The sequence below is a fragment of the Peromyscus maniculatus genome, chromosome 11, assembly GCF_049852395.1.
Source record: "Peromyscus maniculatus bairdii isolate BWxNUB_F1_BW_parent chromosome 11, HU_Pman_BW_mat_3.1, whole genome shotgun sequence".
NCBI lineage: Eukaryota > Metazoa > Chordata > Mammalia > Rodentia > Cricetidae > Peromyscus > Peromyscus maniculatus.
The window spans coordinates 67,728,631-67,746,790 of record NC_134862.1 but is presented as its reverse complement, the minus strand read 5'-3'; the positions used below and the strand labels follow the sequence as shown (position 1 = coordinate 67,746,790).

At 42.8% G+C, this 18,160-nt stretch overlaps 1 protein-coding gene across 2 annotated transcripts in view; it reads right to left on the bottom strand.

The window, feature by feature from the left end:
* Astn1 (astrotactin 1) overlaps nt 1–18,160 on the bottom strand; it is a 340,652-nt gene that overhangs the window by 21,610 nt on the left and 300,882 nt on the right. For both annotated transcript variants that reach the window (XM_042258386.2, XM_042258385.2), the window contains exons 17-20: nt 12,677–12,945; nt 6,114–6,247; nt 2,724–2,875; nt 1,543–1,678 (exon numbers count right to left, since the gene is read on the bottom strand). In XM_042258386.2, coding sequence (XP_042114320.1) covers nt 1,543–1,678; nt 2,724–2,875; nt 6,114–6,247; nt 12,677–12,945 — 691 coding nt within the window. The remainder of the gene's footprint in view (nt 1–1,542; nt 1,679–2,723; nt 2,876–6,113; nt 6,248–12,676; nt 12,946–18,160) is intronic.

The following is an 18,160-nucleotide window of genomic DNA, read 5'->3' as shown; positions in this document are numbered from 1 at the left end:
GAAGTAGGTGATTTACAAAACACAGGAAGTGGACACTAGATCACAAAGAATGTTGAATGTGGGAGAGAATCCTAGCCCTTAGGTCTCTGACCAGAAAACAAAGCCAAATCAGGCCAACTTGAGGAAGGTTCTAGACTTGGTAAGGGTCTTTCTGAAGGAGAGCCTTGCTTACCTCTTGCTCCACTAGAACTTCTAACTTCCTAATTAACAGGTAGGATGTACCCATAGGTGTTAGTGCACCCTCATTATAAATGGTCATATGAGTCACACTATGAGACTTTTAAAAGCAGGTTGCTGGCCTTCAGTCCCAGATCTGTGTTCCTTTGTCTTGTGCCCTTACTCTGAAGGGCCAATATCAAGAGAGCTGGTATGGATCACAGCATCCTTGTCCAGAGCAGACAGTCTTTGGTATTGGCATTGCCATCCTTGTGTGTGCATCTATTCCAGATTCTCAGGTATCATTTGTCTTTATGTGTTTTACTTAACAGCCCTGAGTGACATCTCTTCTTTCTATTTGAAAGACGCACAGCTAAATATCTGAGTTTATCACAATCAATGGCACTCAGATTTCTAGTTCTTCCCATCTTTGAACTAACTCCTTTAAGAGTGGAAGTGGAGATGATTTATTCTGGAAACCTTGACTCTATGCCTGTGACCTCATCTGTAAACTGTTAGATGTTTTTCATACTGAGGGGGTCAAAAAGCTTCCAAACTGTATCACTATGAATTCTGCGTTAGACCCTGAATTTTTCCATCATGACTTAGATTCTATCACTGAATCTCTCTTGGCATCTTTTATGTATTTGCTCACAAATATTTTACAGTTGTTCCCAGAGCACAGGAAGAGATGGGAAGAGTTCACAAAGAACATAGGGATGTTCCAAGCACGGTGATATAATTCACTATATTTTCTTTGAAGAAAAATGCTGACCAGCATCTAAACTCTATAAATTATTTCAGAGCCACTAGAGATAGCTTTCTAACACATAGTTCTTGGCATTGTCCTCCTTTCTTAAAAAAAAAAAAAAAAGCTTTTCTCTGACACACAGCATTCACTCCAGTCTCCCGGGCTCATTTTCTTCCACTTCTTTTCACTCACCATCTGCTTCAGACCTGTCGGACCACCCACTGCCTCCCTTCATGCCTCACTACCTTTGCTCTGGGGCTTTCTAACCTGCCTTCCCCAATTCACAGTAGCTATTGGACAGATTCTATGCAACCAAATTTAGAATCTAGACACCAACTCTACTTAGAAAAAACACTTTCTTCTTTCTTTTCCAACATGTCCCTGGCTTTTCTAAGTAACACGTGTTCTACTCTGCCTTGGTTTATAATTATCTGTTTATATATGTCCTCTGTAGACTGTAAACCCTTTGATGACAAGACTTCTTCAGGAAGTTTCTCCATAATGCCTATTGAGATATGACTACAGAGACTAAAACATCTCTTGCCAAGTCTTTGAAGGAACTCAGGTAACAAACAGAGCCAGCAAAGATCCCAGGACTTTCTGGGTAAGGAATCATTAAGGTCTGTGCTACTTACATGTAAATGGTGTCAGGTTCCAGGCATCGGATGATGAGAGAAATGGTGGTGAGCTGCTTGTCTGGCACCTGAGATGGCATGGCACATGGAGCCTTTGCTCCAGAGATGATGTCATCTACAAAGCTCAGCACTGTTTCTGTGTAAATGAAAGAGAATGGGAAAAGTATGAAACACAGTGATGCCCAAGCAAGGTCAATGCTATGAGAACTTGCTGAAACTCCTTCAGTTCCTAGTGGACGAAGGAGATCTTGGAGGAAATGTTTTTTTTTTTGTTTTTGTTTTTTTTTCTAACTGTTTCACTGTTAGCCAGTCAGCTGAGAGTCATTTGTCCAGAGTTAGCTCAAGGACTACTAAGGCAAAGTGTACAGGCCACATCTGTGAACTTTTTCCATGAAACATCTTGGCATTGAGAGAACAGATGTGCAGGTCCCTGGGCCCTAACATACCTTAGCAATACCTGTACATACCAAGGGAAGAGCCTCAGAAACAGCAATGGAGAGCTTTCCATGCCCCATAGATGTTTCCCCAAACCTCATCACCAAGTTCACTAGTTGCTCTTAGATTATGGGTATCTTCATCCCCAAAGAGGACCATATTTGTGCGAAAGTCTTGGGTTTGTTTATGTTGGCCTTTCTCTATGGGTAAGTAGTAGAATAGTAAGGCATGAGACTTTTATTTCTGTGGGTTATTTCTACTCATGTGAGGCTCCCCTTTTCTCTCAGGACTTGACAAAAGTCAGTTTGCTTTAGGACAAGACATGGATCAAGAGCATCTGTTTGCACATGCCTTTGCCTAGAGGGGGTTATTAGCAAAGGAATTTTTTTTCTGTAATCATGGCCGTGGTTAGCAGAGAATTGTTTCTTAATTGTGGGCTAGGATAACTAGTGTACTGTGTTGTTGTTGCCTGTGACTGTGCCTAGAGGCAATGAAATGGACACCTCTTTTATAAATAAAAGAAAAGCAAAATCAAAACAAGACTGTCAGATGCTCACCATGCAAAAACTCTAAATGGACAAGATGGCTGCTGCCTAGAAGAGCATTAGCTATTACTTTTCCATGCTTCCGTGTGCTGCCCTAAAACGCTGGGAGCCTGAAGCAATGGTACAAGGAAGAGCATTCTTTTCTTCTTTTTCTTTTAAAACCTTGGAGCAAGACTAGCCTAGGGGATGGAGACTGCTCACCTGTCTCGACTTTGGAGTGGTCCATCCGGTCAGTGACTTTCTCTTGTCGGATCAGGTAATCTACAATCTGCACTCCAATTGGTGGCTCTGAATGCTCCCACTCCAGGACCACGAGGGTGCTGCTGGGTTCATGTACTGTGGAAAGTCTCAGCCTGAGAGCAGAAAAGAAGGAACATGAAATGGGGACCCAGTGGGGCCTGAATCACTCTTTAGTTACTGTCTCAAATGCCACAGTACAGACTCTCTCGGAGTATTCGTCTCTCTCACAAGATGCTAAGGTTCCCGAAGACTTAAGCAGTTTGTATTTGAATCTTGTGAATGAATAAGTAAGGAAAGGAGTGAAGATCAATGGTTGTCTACATAGTACATGTGTTTGGGAGTTGGGCTTTACTGATGGGTCTCTTTTATATAGTTTGAAGTATAATTTCTGGCTTTTCTCTTGGGGAATACTAAGCAAATATTATGCAATGTGCACTTCAAAGCCCATTGAACGTGGCATCCAAGAGAATCTTGCATTAATAAAGGCACAGTTAGCTTAAATTCTATAACCACCAGGATCTGGTGGGCCATGACCCCTCCCTCCTACTGATATGTCTCCTTCTCCAGTCCATCTGTTGACTGAACCTCAGAGCAGGCTCATCTAAGAAGAAAGGCTAAAAGGAGAAAGTTGGCCATGGGCTATTCTCTTTGGGGTGATGTCCTGAGTCTCCTGCTTAGGACCTGACATCAGTTTCTGTGTATCCTTTTGGGTGCCTCTGAGCCCTGGCTCCTGTTTCAGGCCCAATTTGTCTCAATTTTCAGTTCACAGCTGCTTCATTCTTTTCAAGTTGTCTCTTGACCACTGCTTTGCCCTGCTATCTCAGTTACCAGAGTCAGTTACCAGCGCTGATGCTCACCATTGTGGCTCTCCTGACTGCTCAAATGCTGTCAATTTGCTTCCTTGTTCTGACTTCTTGTATATGGCTCATGTTGCCTTCCTGCTTCCAATTCCTCGTTTCTCTCCAGACCACTAAAGTGTGAGGGTTTCCCAGGCTGTGCTCACTCTAGCCTCCCTCTCTCACAATATCCCTAGCATTCACCCATGTCCTTGTCCTTGGTCCCTCCATCTCAGAACTGTCTGCAGCCCTGGCTTTCCCCTCTTCTACCCAGCTCACAAGGTGCCTCTCATGGTCTGAAGACCAAAGGATGAAAGAGCAGAGCTGGATCACATCAAACAACCTGAAACGTCCAGTTTCAACTCAACAAATCTGTTCATGGGGTTTGTTGGTTACAAGGTTGTGCAGTGGTACACAAACCCAACCCAGTCCATCTTTTCTGCAATTTAATAAGTATCAGAAACACACAATTATGAATGTGATAAAACTTTAGCATGAAATCACGGGATGCTGTTTGGGGAACAGGAAGCAGTTCAACTAGTAGAAAAATAATAGGAAACACATGGTCATCTGCTAGTGGCTACTATGAAGGAGTGCATAGTTTGCATATGACATTAGGATGGAAGAGACCCAAAACAGTGCGGATATTGACAAATTCATTAATTAGAATCATATGCAGAATGCTATTTTGAAGGAAAAGAACATTAGGAGGCTTAAGTTAGTAACTAAGCTTTCTGAGAACTCAGATTCTGTGAAAATAGGAACCAAGGCCAGCCCCTGTTGAGAAATAGAAGTGTGTATGATTTACATGGACTTATGTAAAAGTACAGTACATTACTATTTCCAACTACCAATTAAAGTGCAAAAAATTAAGATCTGTTACTGACGAGAAAAGGGCAGTTTTAATGGACATTTCCCATGTACGATACCCAGCTCAGCTTGATCTTTAATTATCACATTTAGTTAATGCATGTTTAGAGATGAAATAATCCTTAGGACATCATGGCTCGATCTTGTCTCCTTTCATTCCATGATTTCTATGTTATTGGGTAGCTTTCTTACCTGTTGCGATTGATCTAAGAGCACTAGATTCACTCAGTGGTTCTTTTTCTACCACATTAAATGGCTTTTACTAATTAGGAACTTGTTTTTATTTTGATTCAGAGATTCGAGTATTGACTACATGGAACAAGAAGCCAATGGCTAGAGTATTTAAAGGTACCTACATAGAGAATAAACTGGCTTCCACTGATGCTCTGTTGGTAAGCATTACCCTCTTCCTCAATTCTGTCTCTACCCTACCTTGCGGACAGGTCAGAGGACAGCCTCCACAGGAGATTCTTGCCTACAGTCCAGTGTTCTTTGTAACTAGCCCTCTAGCTACCACAGGTCTTGACTCACTTTGGGCTTTTTTGGCCTTATGAACCTATGGGGTCATGTGACACCCACCACCTCGTCCTACCAGCACTATTTCACAGAAATAACATTTTGTGCCTTAACCACTGAGGAAGACACTTTATTATAGGACAACCTGAATTCCTACATTGGCTCTTAGGAGTGTTCATTCTTAGCCACCTCTGAAGCACCTCATGCCGTCCCTTCAATACAGATATTCTCTCATGTCCATCCCAGGCCTCTGCCCTTCACACTATGCGTCACTTACAGAGCACCCATCCTCAAAGCTGTGACTCTGTCTACCATTTTTCTGAGATTGATTGAAATCTTGTTATCTCTAGGTTTTATTTCTTTCACAGAGCTCTACCTGCCTCTCTGCCTACTGAATTATTTACACAATTATCCCTCAATAGCTCAAGGACAAGCTCAAATGGGATTGGCTATCTCTTCAACTCTGCACACCTCCTGATAGGTCCCTTCTCAGCTATGGTTCATCCTCACAGTTAACAGTCATCTTGCCCTGTTGGTTCTACCCAAAATCATTTCAATTTCATGCTCTCTGGTATTACAGTTGCTCTCAGCCATGATCTGCTTCTTGCTCTGTAACTTTGGAGAAATTCAATCCTCTTGAAGTCATCTCCTTGTCCATTAATTGATGGTGTGGCGATGAGAGTGTTTACCTACTCCGTGCAGTGTCTGGCACCCAGGAAGTCTTTGAGACATGGTAGTGTTGTTAGTCTTATTAAGCCCTCACTATAGACCTCTAAGTTCCCCGTAGCAATGATACTGCTACTCGTATGACCTTCTAACCATACTGTCTTGCTTTGTCCTCCATATGGAAGATGTTTAATTGCTATTTGCTCCATAAAGTCTTTATTGTCGCCCAAACACAGGTTCAACGAACAGCTCAAAGATTTGTCACACTACTTCCATTAAACAGCTTGTGTGCCTGCTCCTTCTATTATGCGGAAAGTTCCCAGTGGTGGGAACTGTACCACATTCTTCTTTCCAATTCCCAGCACTCGGGCTGTTACAGTGAGACTGATATCTACTCAATTCTATTTTTGCATAATGATGCCGAGGCATACATGCAGGAGAGGGGCATGGAAAGGAACCATACACAGGCTGAGGGAGGGGCGCACAGGTAGGGAGTCCATCAGCTCCAAAAGCAGTAGAGTCACATCGACACCAGTCCTCGATGACATCTCCAGTCCCCGAACACCAGAGAGAGCTCATGGTGGCTTCCTGTAAGAGCTGAACGAAAAAGCAAAGGGTAAGTATTGGGGAACCATGGCTGGCTGGCCATTAGCAAGAGACCTAGCTAGCATCAAGGTTCTATGTGATCTTAGATCTCTTTCAGAAAAAAGGCTGTATCAACATAATGTCACCATTCTTTAATCTGAAACTGTGTCACAGAAGATGGAATCTAGGAAAATCACAGCCCTGTAGAACACCTGGGGTGTCCCTCTCTCATTAGTGTAACAGTTCAACTCTATATAGTTAAGAGTTGTCAACTTATAAACCAAATGTGGTGACACATGCCTATAATCCCAGCGCTTGGAGGCAGGAGGATCAGAAGTTAGAGGTCAGTTAGATACGAGTTTGAGGCCTGTCCTGGCTAGAAATCCTGTCTCAAGATAGATAGATAGATAGATAGATAGATAGATAGATAGATAGATAGATAGATAGATAGATAGATAGATAGCTTTCACTTTGAAAGAAAGTCAGTTTCCACCCTCTACCTCCCCCTCATTGCACTCTATCACACCTCATACTGAGGGCTCTAGTAACAGTGACATCTTACCACACATCTCTGGGTGGCCTGTCTTTGCTACACTTCCCTCTACTCAGAGGTGCTTTGCCCTTCTTCAAATACCTCTCTGTGCATCCATACCTGCCCTGTTCATCCTGCTCTAGTCCTTCATGGTCCCTCAGCATGCTTTGTGATCCACTTTGAATATGTATGTGTTTCTGCTCTGGGCTGTAGTTAGGCATTAAGTATCTTCCTTAGGCTATGAATAGGAGAAGCTGTGTAATACAAAGGCTAAATTCTGAGTCTACATCCATCTTCTGTGGCTGAGAACCTCAGCTTTGTCAATCATTGTCTGTGACCTTGGACAAGTTACATAAACTCAGTTTCCTCGCTGATAAAAACATCACTTTCCTAATAGGGATGTTGTGACAATTACATGAAACAATCTATGCCAAGTGACATGATATATGCTTCACACCTGATACGCATTATTGTTTTTGAATGACAGGGTTGAGTCTTACGTAGAACCTCATAAAAACTACAGTCTTGCATATTTCTTCACATAGAGTAAGTTCATGGAGATGTTTGCTGTGGAATAAACAACAACAACAACAAAATAAACCAAAAAAAAAAAGTTAAAATCAGACCAAAGCGGCAACAGCACTTATGACAGGGGCAATTCTCTGGAGAGAGAGCAGACCCTGAGATGGCCTCTCAGAGGGTTCTTGCTCCCTCAACTCAGATAATCCAAGGGTGACATTTCCAGGTCAGCTGAGCTCAGAGCTGCATCTGGGAGGCACTCCACAGCTTCAGTCTCGGCTTTCTTATGATTTTCTTATCTCTGATCCAGTGCCTCTTGTCTACACTGGTAAGTTATGGGGAGGAGAGGAGGAGCCTACACTGTAGACTAAAAAATCAGACTAAAAAAATCACAAGCACAAGAAGGATGTTGGGAAAGGAAATGGATGGAGAGGAGAAGAAAGGAAGGGGAGAAAGAAAAGGCTATGACTCCACAAATATCTATACAAAGAGTCAGTTATCTACTTCTCATTCTTTCTGAGTTTAGCATTGGTTCCTTAAGGTTATGAGCTGGAACAAGGGTCAACTGACTTCCTCTCCAGACTGAGAGTCTTTAAGAAGCAAGAACTGATTCCCAATCATAATTATGAGGTGTATAGTTTCTAATTAATAAGACCCCTTTGGATACTAACTCTTGGGTAAATGAATTACAGTGAAGGACTCTGGGAGGGATAGTTAGGTACTCGCTCAGGGTCATGGGTAATGAATGAGGCAGTGCCAGGGACTGAGCTTGGCATGGCTCACTGGACATCCCAGGCTCCTCCCAATGTGTATGCTTAATTAACATTGAATCCACCAGCAAGTCACTCACTTTATGCTTTTCCGACTGAAATTCAAATCAAAGGGTGAACATTTGAAAACTAGGAAAACAAACTCTTTGAGATAGACAGAATAAAAGCAAAGCTGTGCCTTCTGTTTGACGGTGTCTTCAGTCAACAACTGTTTGATAACCATCTACAAGGGGCCATTTCCTGTGCTAAACATGAAGGATGCAATGACGCAGAAGAAGAGACATATGGCCCTGGTCTGCATAAATGCTGCAGCCAGCTAATAAACAAGCAAACTGGACTCATGTAAATATCCGAATTCCACAATTGTGTTGAGGGATCTGAATGAAAAGGTGGGACCCCACGGATGCACAGAGCAGCAGGCAGCTGCAAACAAGTGGAATCCTTCATTTGGGGGGAAGTGGATGGAACTGGAGGAGAACATGTGACGTGAAATAAACGAGATGAAGACACAGGTGTACGGCTTCTCTCATACATGGAAAGGCCGAGAGAAATGACCTGAAAACACAAGAGGAAATGTTAAGTGAAGGGAAAGGGGCAAAGGGACTGGGGGAGGGAGGGAGGGAAAGGAGGCAGCATGGAGGCTGAATGTAATTACATACAATGCAAGCTCGTATGGAAATGCCACAGTGAGACACATGAAATTGTATTTATACATATCAATGATTTTATTTTTTAAAGTTATCTGGTCACAAAATTGTAGTAGTATAAGTAGAAAATCTAGCATTAAGAAGACTGGACCCTTGCTGATACTGGACGTCTAAAACCAACTAGAAATACCAATCTGTCTATGAGAGACACAGTTAAGGCAAAGAAGTCCTTTGCAAGTGCCAGGGAGATAGGACTTGGTTACAGATGGTCTATAAGGAAAGGTTCTATCTCAAGAACAGTGATAAACCAGTATAATGTTTTAAACATGGAACATGATCAGATTTTTAATATAGAAAGTATGGCAAGGTACACATGATATAATTATTTGAAATGTCATTTCTTCAAAAGTTTTAACTCTCCACCTTTGATCCACATCATTCCGCGAGAGTTCCTACTCTCCAAATCCTGGGCTACATCTAACTGCAATAGATTGGATGAGGGTATGTTGTGGTTTGGATATGAAATGTCCTGTCCTGGAGGCTTAGTCCAAGGTGTTGATACCACTGAGAAGTGAAGAAGACACTGATTTCATCCATATTAATATACTGGTTGATACATAACTTAATGGCATCAGCAAGTAAGCTCTAGAAGGAAGACTTAGGTCACCAGGACTTGCTTTGGAAAGTTATATATTAGTCTTAGAGTAGTCTTCTTGAATTCTCTTTGCTTTCCAGCTGCCATGAGGTGAGAAGGTTCCTATGCCACGCACCCATACTATCATGCTCTACCTCACCACAGGCCCTTAGCAACAGAGCTGGGCAACTGTGAACTAAAATCTGAAGAACTGAAAGATATTCCTTTCTTTTAAGTAGAGCATATCCAATATTTTGTCACAGTGATGAAAGCTGACTAACATACAGTAGAAAGAAGACTCAAAATGAAACCCCTTGAGCTTCCTTGAAAAGGCAGAGAAATGGAAATCCCACTTTTCTAAATACCTGCAATTTGCCATTCCATGCACTTCCTGGGGAATCCATACTTGTTAATATATTTAATAGAGTCTAGAAAAAAATCCAATGCCGGCTGTTGTTTTTATTAAAGAAGAAAAATGTGCATTTTCAATTCAGGTTTATCAACAAAATATTCCGTTCATTTATCCATCCATTCATTTCTTTATTTAGCAAAGCATCAACTATGCACCAACCCAGGCATTCTGTAGAAGAGAAAGCACAGTCTAGAGTGAAGTAAATAACCAAACAACAACTATGACCACAGGAAATGCATACTTTAAGATGTGTACACATACAGTGGGGGTTCCATGAAGGACTCTGAGTTGGCCCAGGAATACAAAGGAGGGGACCTTGAGAGCTAGTGGTGTTTGATCTGAACCATGGCATGATAGCAGGAGTTTTCCAGTGACCTATATGGGACTGAGTACATTCTTGGTACAGAGACTTGGGAGTCTGAAAGACTGAATTCATGAAAGAAAATGTACTATGTTTGAGGAGTCACGAAAGTTAAATTTTGATATATACTACTAAAAACCTAACCATTTAAGAGAAGACAGATTGGATCATGAGCTACTTTGTAACGATGTGCTAAGAACTCTAAATTGTACTCAATCTGAAGAACTGTTAAGTTACCTTAATGCAATATGGCCAGAAGTCCATATTGTACAGTAATTTCAGGTGTTTTAATAAAAGGACCAACAAAAAAATGGCTGCAATAAATTGTTTGATATTGATATAACAGTCAAGAGTTAGAGTGTGACAGTGGTTCCAGATAAGAGAACAGATACAGGATATAACTGTTGCTCTTGATGATGGAAAAGATTCAGAGGATGACCCAGACACTGGTGCCATTTAATAAGATGGGGACATAAGTAGTATGGATTTGAGATATAAAGTAATGACCTAAAGTTTGCTGGGTTGTTTAAATAGTTTAATGTATTTGTTTATCATAATCAAGGGTTTCATTGAAGTATGGCATTCAAGGCTATCTAGTCCAACAAAAGAACAATAAACAAAGAGGATCGATAGAAAATGAACCCACACATTGGAGGGGAAGGTGAAAACCGACACAGGGTCACCGACGTCATGCTGAGCCCCTGTCCAACATCTCCCCTGTCTATATTCTCTGGCGGAAAGTGAAAATTAGGAGGAAAAACAAGAGTTACAGAGGGGGCGACAAAGGTACAATGTGTCACATGAAGAAAAGAGGAGACTCTGCTGATAGTGAGAAAACTCCATCTTAGACTAGCTTGTCAGCATTTAGAAACTAAAGTGTTTAACACAGGGCGGCTGGACAGTGTCTTCCCACCCCTCTGTGAAACCTGGTACAGGGAAAATGGGGCAACTGAAGTTGAACTTCCTGAGGCATCCTGGTTTTCGCTGATAGCCCCCAAGTCCTTTGTCTCCCACTGAGCTCTTTTCTCTTCTGTAGCTTTGTGCACCCGATTCATAGGACGCCCCTGCTGAGCCCAGACCCCACTGTACCCAGACAGATGACACAGGAAGTGTTTGGTCATCAGCCACAGCACCCTGAGGGAGTACTATGTTAGGTGGACAAGGGTAGGGCAGCCGCTGTGTTAACACCAGCACACCTTTGGTATCTAGTGACACCAGCACACCTTTGGTGTCCAGTGACATCAGCACACCTTTGGGTGTCCGGTGACATCAGCACACCTTTGGGTGTCCCGTGAACCAAGCCATCCCTTCTTTCTTCAAGTCCCTCTCTCCCAACCCCCTTGCCACAATCCCATAACCATTTCTTTCAGATTCAGGATGAATCTGTAGGCCAGGAGGAACCATTTGTCTTTTTGTTCCCATGAAAAAAAAAAACCTATATTTTCTAACACTCGTTGAAATATCTACGGAAGAGGTGGGTAGATGAGAGAAACACACATGCAAAATCCCTCCTGTGGGTCTGAGCAACACCTAAGAAACCAACTGCAGCACACCAGGTGTCTCTTCAAAGAGAGAAAAGGAAGCAATTATCACCCCACCTGGACGGGCATCCCTCGCAGTCAGGCAAGCCGTTCACTGCTGGAGCTCTCTCCCAGCTGCCTTGCAGATACGCCCAGGAACCTCACACTTGGAGCTTCTCTAGTTCAAGTTTGGAATGGCCGCTGTCTTTGTGTGGGGGGGTTTGCTTACTCTATTCTGTACATTGGAGGAGGCAAGGGGACTAGAGAATGAGCTGTCTCTGTCTATGCTCCTCCTACCCTGTCTGGATCTCTGCGAGTTCAAAGCCACCCTGAACTATATGCGATTGACTCAGTCTAAGGGAGAAACCAGAGCCAGACAGTGGTGACACACACCTTTAATCCCAGTATGTGGGAAGCACACATGCCATTAACCCCAGCACTAGGAAGTAAGTAATGTATTGGGCAGAGAAAGGTATATAAGGTGTGAAGAGATGGGAACTAAAGCCTTTTTGGCTGAGGAAGCTCACTGGGCTAGAGGCCTATTGGCTGAGGTCTTTCAGGCTGAGGTATCAGTGAGGTAAGAGGTAGTGGCTGTGGCTTGCTCTGCTCCTCTGATCTTTTAGCTTTCACCCCAATAGCTGGTACTGGGTTTTTTATTTAAAGACTATTTAACATTCGTGTTACATGGGGAGCCAGCCCATCTCTCAAGTGGGAGATAGAGACGATTGTCCTCCTTACAACCATGCCCCCTTTGGAAAGGGTATGACAATGACTTTGGTGATTGCAAACCACGTGACTCTCTACCTATCTCCTTCCAGTCTTCTTTGCACAGACTCTACAAGTGCTCAGTTGTGCTTTCTGAATCACATTGCTGTGGGTATTATGAAAGGCATTGATTTGATGCGACTTAATATACAAACATGCAAATCTAAACACACTAGGTGCTGCTCTTAGCTGAACAAAAAGATTCTCCGCCCTCGAATGCAGTGTGGAGCAAGTTCTCTGTTTTTGGTACCTTCTGGAGCCAAGTATCTCAGTCCTCTTACCCTCTGGGTCTGATTATTGGTCACCAGTTCATAGATGGGGGATGCTCTTGTCACTTCAAGCAGAACTGGCTCAGCAGGGGTTTCAGGGCTGGACGTCACGTGACACAAAGGACAAGATGAGGGACATCGTCCCTTGCTCTGGCACTCCATTCGGACTCCAGCTGCCATACGCTTGGTGCCAGAGTCTGACAGGCTAGCGATGTATTCTGGGAATGTCAGCACCTTGGGATCTCTTTCCCGCTCCTCCGACTCATCAGATGGAGAGTTGCCTGCCAGACACAAAGGAAAAAGAAACAGTGAGGGAGGCCAGAGAGCAAGGACTGCTGTGACTCGATGGCTCCCGAATTCTGAGGTCTAACACTGAGAAGTTAAAGAGTGCCACCGAGGGAGTAAAATTGTGATTTTTGTTGTTCCACTTAATTGGGGGCCCACATCTTCCCAGTGACATGCAGAGTTGGAAATGGCCTTTCACGTATGAGAATGGGTTGTTTCTTTTCTGAGAATAGTTGGCTCCACTGATTCACTCAGAGGGATGTGTCTGTGGTATGTCCATTGCCAAGAATTCAGATGACAGCAACAGTGAATGTTCTATGCCTTGGCTTCTTCCTACCACCTACCTCTAGCGTTGTTAAATGAACGAATGACAAAATGTTTTGAAAACACACATATAGTTTCTAACATACACAAAGCACCTATCACCAGTTATAATTCCAACTGAGATTTATGGAGTCCTCCTATGACACTGGGGTTGATTCAAGGTCTCTTTTTACTATTACAGAGAGCCTACCATTATACCCATTTCTACATATCGGGGAAGGACAATATCATCAAGGTCACAAATACCTTTGTGAGATTTTTGTATTTGAACCCAATAATATCTCAATCCAAGGTATTTAGGTCATAGAGCAAAATTAGCATTTCTCAGCTGTCTAATTAGCTCATGTGTTGAGCATGCAGAGGGAAGTTTGGCTTTTTCAAAAAGATTTTCACTGTTGTTTGCCGCATAGAGGTTAGCTACACAAACTCTTGATCTATTTTTGGGGACAAACATGAGAAATGCCTAATAGAGAATAATTGTTTGTCCCCCCCCCACCAAAAGCCCCATGTGTCCTTTCTTCCTTCAGTCCTCATTATTACCCATTTAACTCATTATCTGTAGAGGAGGATGTGGACAGAACCCTCCAGTTTTCTTAAGCTATTTCTGGAAGTTGGTGTCCCAAGCATGAAATAATTTTGGAGAGACTGCTGTGCCTTTGGAGATGGTAGGGACACATACAATATTCTGGTCTCCTGTGGATGCATTAAGAATGTTGTAAACTTGATGGGACACACAGTGAACTGGCTGAAAAGCTTTGCAAAATGGTTCCAGGAGGTGATTTGGAGATATGACTCACTGACTTAGAAAAACAAATGTTCTCCCTTCTGGGGTGTAGGCAGCTCCTCCATTCCCTCTCTGATCTGCTGTGTAACATGGGCCCATGTGGCGACATGGTGGGGTTCCCAATGCTGTTGGTTCACAAATGAATTACATCATTGCGTGGATGAGACACTTTTACCCACCACTCTTGACCCAGGAGTCCTCCTGTGTGTGAAGGCAAAGGACATGCTCAGCAACTATGGGCAACAGTCTATTTAACATTTGCATTTTATTTAATCATAGAACCAGGATTAAGCTCCAGTACCTCCTGGATTGTAGAACTGGACAACTGCACACACAGCAAAAGTCAAGGACGATGACATCAACCAGAGCTAGGACTAACCAACCCCAAATCACTTCACCCCCAGGCTCACCTTTATACATAGTGCGGCTTCTGAAGCTCAGTCATGGTTCTGCACTTTGTCTTAGGCTGAGAAGGGATGACTAGGAGTATTTGAAGGACCACAGACTAGTCAAGATCTGACCCCCTGTCTTCTTCAGACTGGAGAATGACCAGGTCAAAGTCAATGGAGGTGGAGTAGGATCTTTGGGCAGAATCTGATGTCTGTGAAAAGTCTTTATGAGGCTGAAAGCCTTTTCATCTGTGGCTTTTAATCACATTATCATAAGAGGCATTTCCATAGCAAGCCACAACTGTCCTTTGTTGAGAATCCTTTTGTATGCTTGGAAATCTACCACTAGATGGCGGTAACGGATCTAAAATGATTACCTTCTGCACTGTAGGACTGCACCACGGAAAATAAAATTTCAGAACCCTAAGTATGGTGTAGGTATCTCGACAATTTTATAGCTCCTTTTTCCTAACACACAATAAAAAAACTAAGAAGCAAAACGATTACAAATTATATAACTTATAGCTTAAGGAGAAACAGGCGACAATGACAGGATAATTGAAAGAAAACTCACAAGAGAAAATTTAAAAAGAAACTTCCCCAAATATCCTTAATTTTGAGTAGAAGTTACTTAAACAGGGAAGTAATATACCAAGACATTTCTTTTCCCCTTTAAGCAAACTTTCCTAGGTCACTATCTAGAGGAATTGTACCAAAATAACCACCAGGGGGCACTGTAATGCGTGTGCCCTGTTAAGGAGTTAACTTCCCTGCCCTCCAGCTCGCCATCATTAAAGCTCGTAATTGCTATAAACATGAGGGGCTGCTCCCCTTGCTGCTGTCTTCTGGCAATGCCAATTAAAATCAAGACGCAGTGAATCCCTGTCAATACCTATCCACTCTCCGTACTTGGCAGGATTGGAGATTACAGAGGATGGCTGAGACAAGGATGTAGGAAAAGAGGAGAGATGCCCTCAAATGCTCTCGTTTTGTTTGTTTTTGTTTTTGCTTTCTTAAATTCAGGACCTTATTCTCCATCTTCCCCCCCTCAAATCAGGTCCACATACAAGGTCCCCGCTGGAAGTCAAGACCCATGTATCTTGCTGCCCCCATGCTCACATGTGATGGAGCTGTCTAGAGAGAGGGCTGGATTTATACAGAGGCAATGAACAGTGAGTTCCCAAAAGCCATCTATCCAGTCTCCAGCCAAGAATAGACATGTGTGTGAGAGAGATTTTTCAAAGAGAAAATGCATTTTCTATGTGCAGTTAAAGATACAATTGGGAAATACTCCTTAAAATGATGGAGTCCATTGGTGAAAGCCCACATAAATCTCCCTTACCCCAAAGAGAGTGCCACCATTGACTGCAAGTGTATGAATAGTTCAGATCCTAAACTCTTCAGGAGACTCTGCTCTTGGTTGGTAGAAAGGTGAGAAGAGGGAAAGCCACGTTATTTCTTATGGCCCAGTGGTCTCCTGTTTCTATTGGCTGCTCCTATTACAATTGGCAATTGTAATTGTATTGTATTGGCAATTCTCTCTATCCTCTGGCACCTAGGTAGAGACACTCCTGGAATCTGAAGCACTGTAATGCTTCTTAGGAAAAGAAATATATGTTTCAGTAAACACACAGTATTTGAGCAAAAGGCACAATCTACAATTAAGGTCTTGGAAGATGCTGATTGGTAAATCTTTGACAAATCGTACCTGTGTGGCCCCTCACCACCTGCTCCCAGGAAGGTCCACATGTTTAGCTGTGACACTTAGCTTTCTTACAAGCAGAGGGATATTCAACCTGAAATGTAGTTAACAACCCTAAAACTGCAAAGCATTTTGCAAATACAGTTTGCTATAAATAAGTGCCATTTGCTTTAGGCTAAATCTGTATCCTCCAGCACACAGTGGATGAGTTTCCCCAATAGAATATCATGGTATGAGAATATTGGCATCCTTAATGCTCAGAATCTCACTGTATATGTGCCCATGGCCTTAGGCATGTACATATTGACCCACCTAAATTCAGGGACAACATTAAGTTGATGAAAGTGACCAACCCATTCTCATGCAGGTTCTGCTCTGCTTGTGTGAATTGACAGGTCACAAAGGTGAATTGCTTGTTATGAGGTAAATTGGTACAATTCCTGTAGGATTCTGAGGACTGCTTAAAAATCTCTCTCCTGAGTTGGTGCCCAAGGCAATGAGATGCTAATGACATCACAGCTAGAACTACACAGGCAGTTCATTAGGCAGCAAAGAAATCAAATGCAAACTAATCAGATCACAGCTTTGGGGGATAGCTTGGGATGTGCGGAAAGGTTTACATGGGCAAAGGATGCACAGCTCAGCAAGATGCACCTGGTCTGCCCACCCACAGCCAGGATGCCGGGACCCACCCCAACCTTCACCCCTACCTACTGTGATTCCAGGTTATCTAATCCACATCTCCCTCATCTCATGTCTTCCAAGTATAGGAATCCAACCGGCAATGCCATTTACAACCCTAAAATAGGTTCCAGTCGATCTCCTCGAGTGTTGAGTATCTTTGGAAAGAGTCTAAAGGCAGTTGGGACTTGAACTGAACCCTGTAGTCACACCATGATCACACATTTTCTGAGACTCAAATCCTAACTTGGTGAAAGGAGGTAGAGCACGTACATCGAGCACTAACTACTGTGCCAGATGTGAGATAATAGTTGCCTGTAGTCAGCCATCGTTTCTTTCTCACCTTTGAAGTTCCTTTCCTCAGTTATTTTTTATCATCTATATTTGTCTATCTATCTGTATCTAGATCTATCCCCGGCATCTATATCTATATCTCCACTCTTTGTGTATCCTGTGGTAATTATCCTAAGCTCCAAGCATAGGTGTGAATGATTACGAAATGTCAAGCTTAAAGAATAGAAGCAAAGCATTTGCCAAACAGCTCTCCTGTCTCCTACTAAGTTCTCTAAGAATCAAGTAGAAAATTCAAAGCATCACTGCGGTTGCAGCTGACCCTATCACTCTAGCCAAGGTCTCTCCCATAAGTAGCATAGCCTTACATACCTGTCAGGACATCGACTTGTACACATTACATGACAGGGTTCTTCTAGCTGTGGTCACCATCTCCTTCACACTCTCTCAGCAGCCTCTTCCTTAGCTTGAACATCCCAGCTCAGCAGAGGGGACAGTTGATTCTCCAGCCGCTCAAACAGCCTGACTCAAATTCCTTATACTTCACTGCCCCCCTTCCCTCCCTGTAACTCTCTCAACCCTCCTAAACATTTATTTACACTCTCTTCCCAAGCCATATTCTCTTTTCCATGTTCAATACCACATAAGGGAATTAGCAGTTTAAAAATCTACTCCTAAATTGACTGGGTTGGGTTTTTACTTTACCTCTTATCAGCTGTGTGATTTAGGGCAGCTTTCATAGCCTTCTAGAGTCTAGAATTCCTTGTGTATAAAGTAGAAATGTCCAGACTGATTGATTCCTCACCAATAAACCTACAATGCAACTGAGTACGGTGAACCTTGCCTGTAATACCAGCACTTGGGAGTCAGAGGCAGGAAGATTGGAAGTTCAGAGTCATCCTTGGCTATGCCATGACTTCAAGAATCTGTTTCAAAACACAAACAAAACAAAACAAAACAAAACAAAAACAAATCTGCAAGTCACAAAGTCCATCTTGAGCCGTCCTTAGGACACAGTGAGTGCACTCTCCATTTATGTA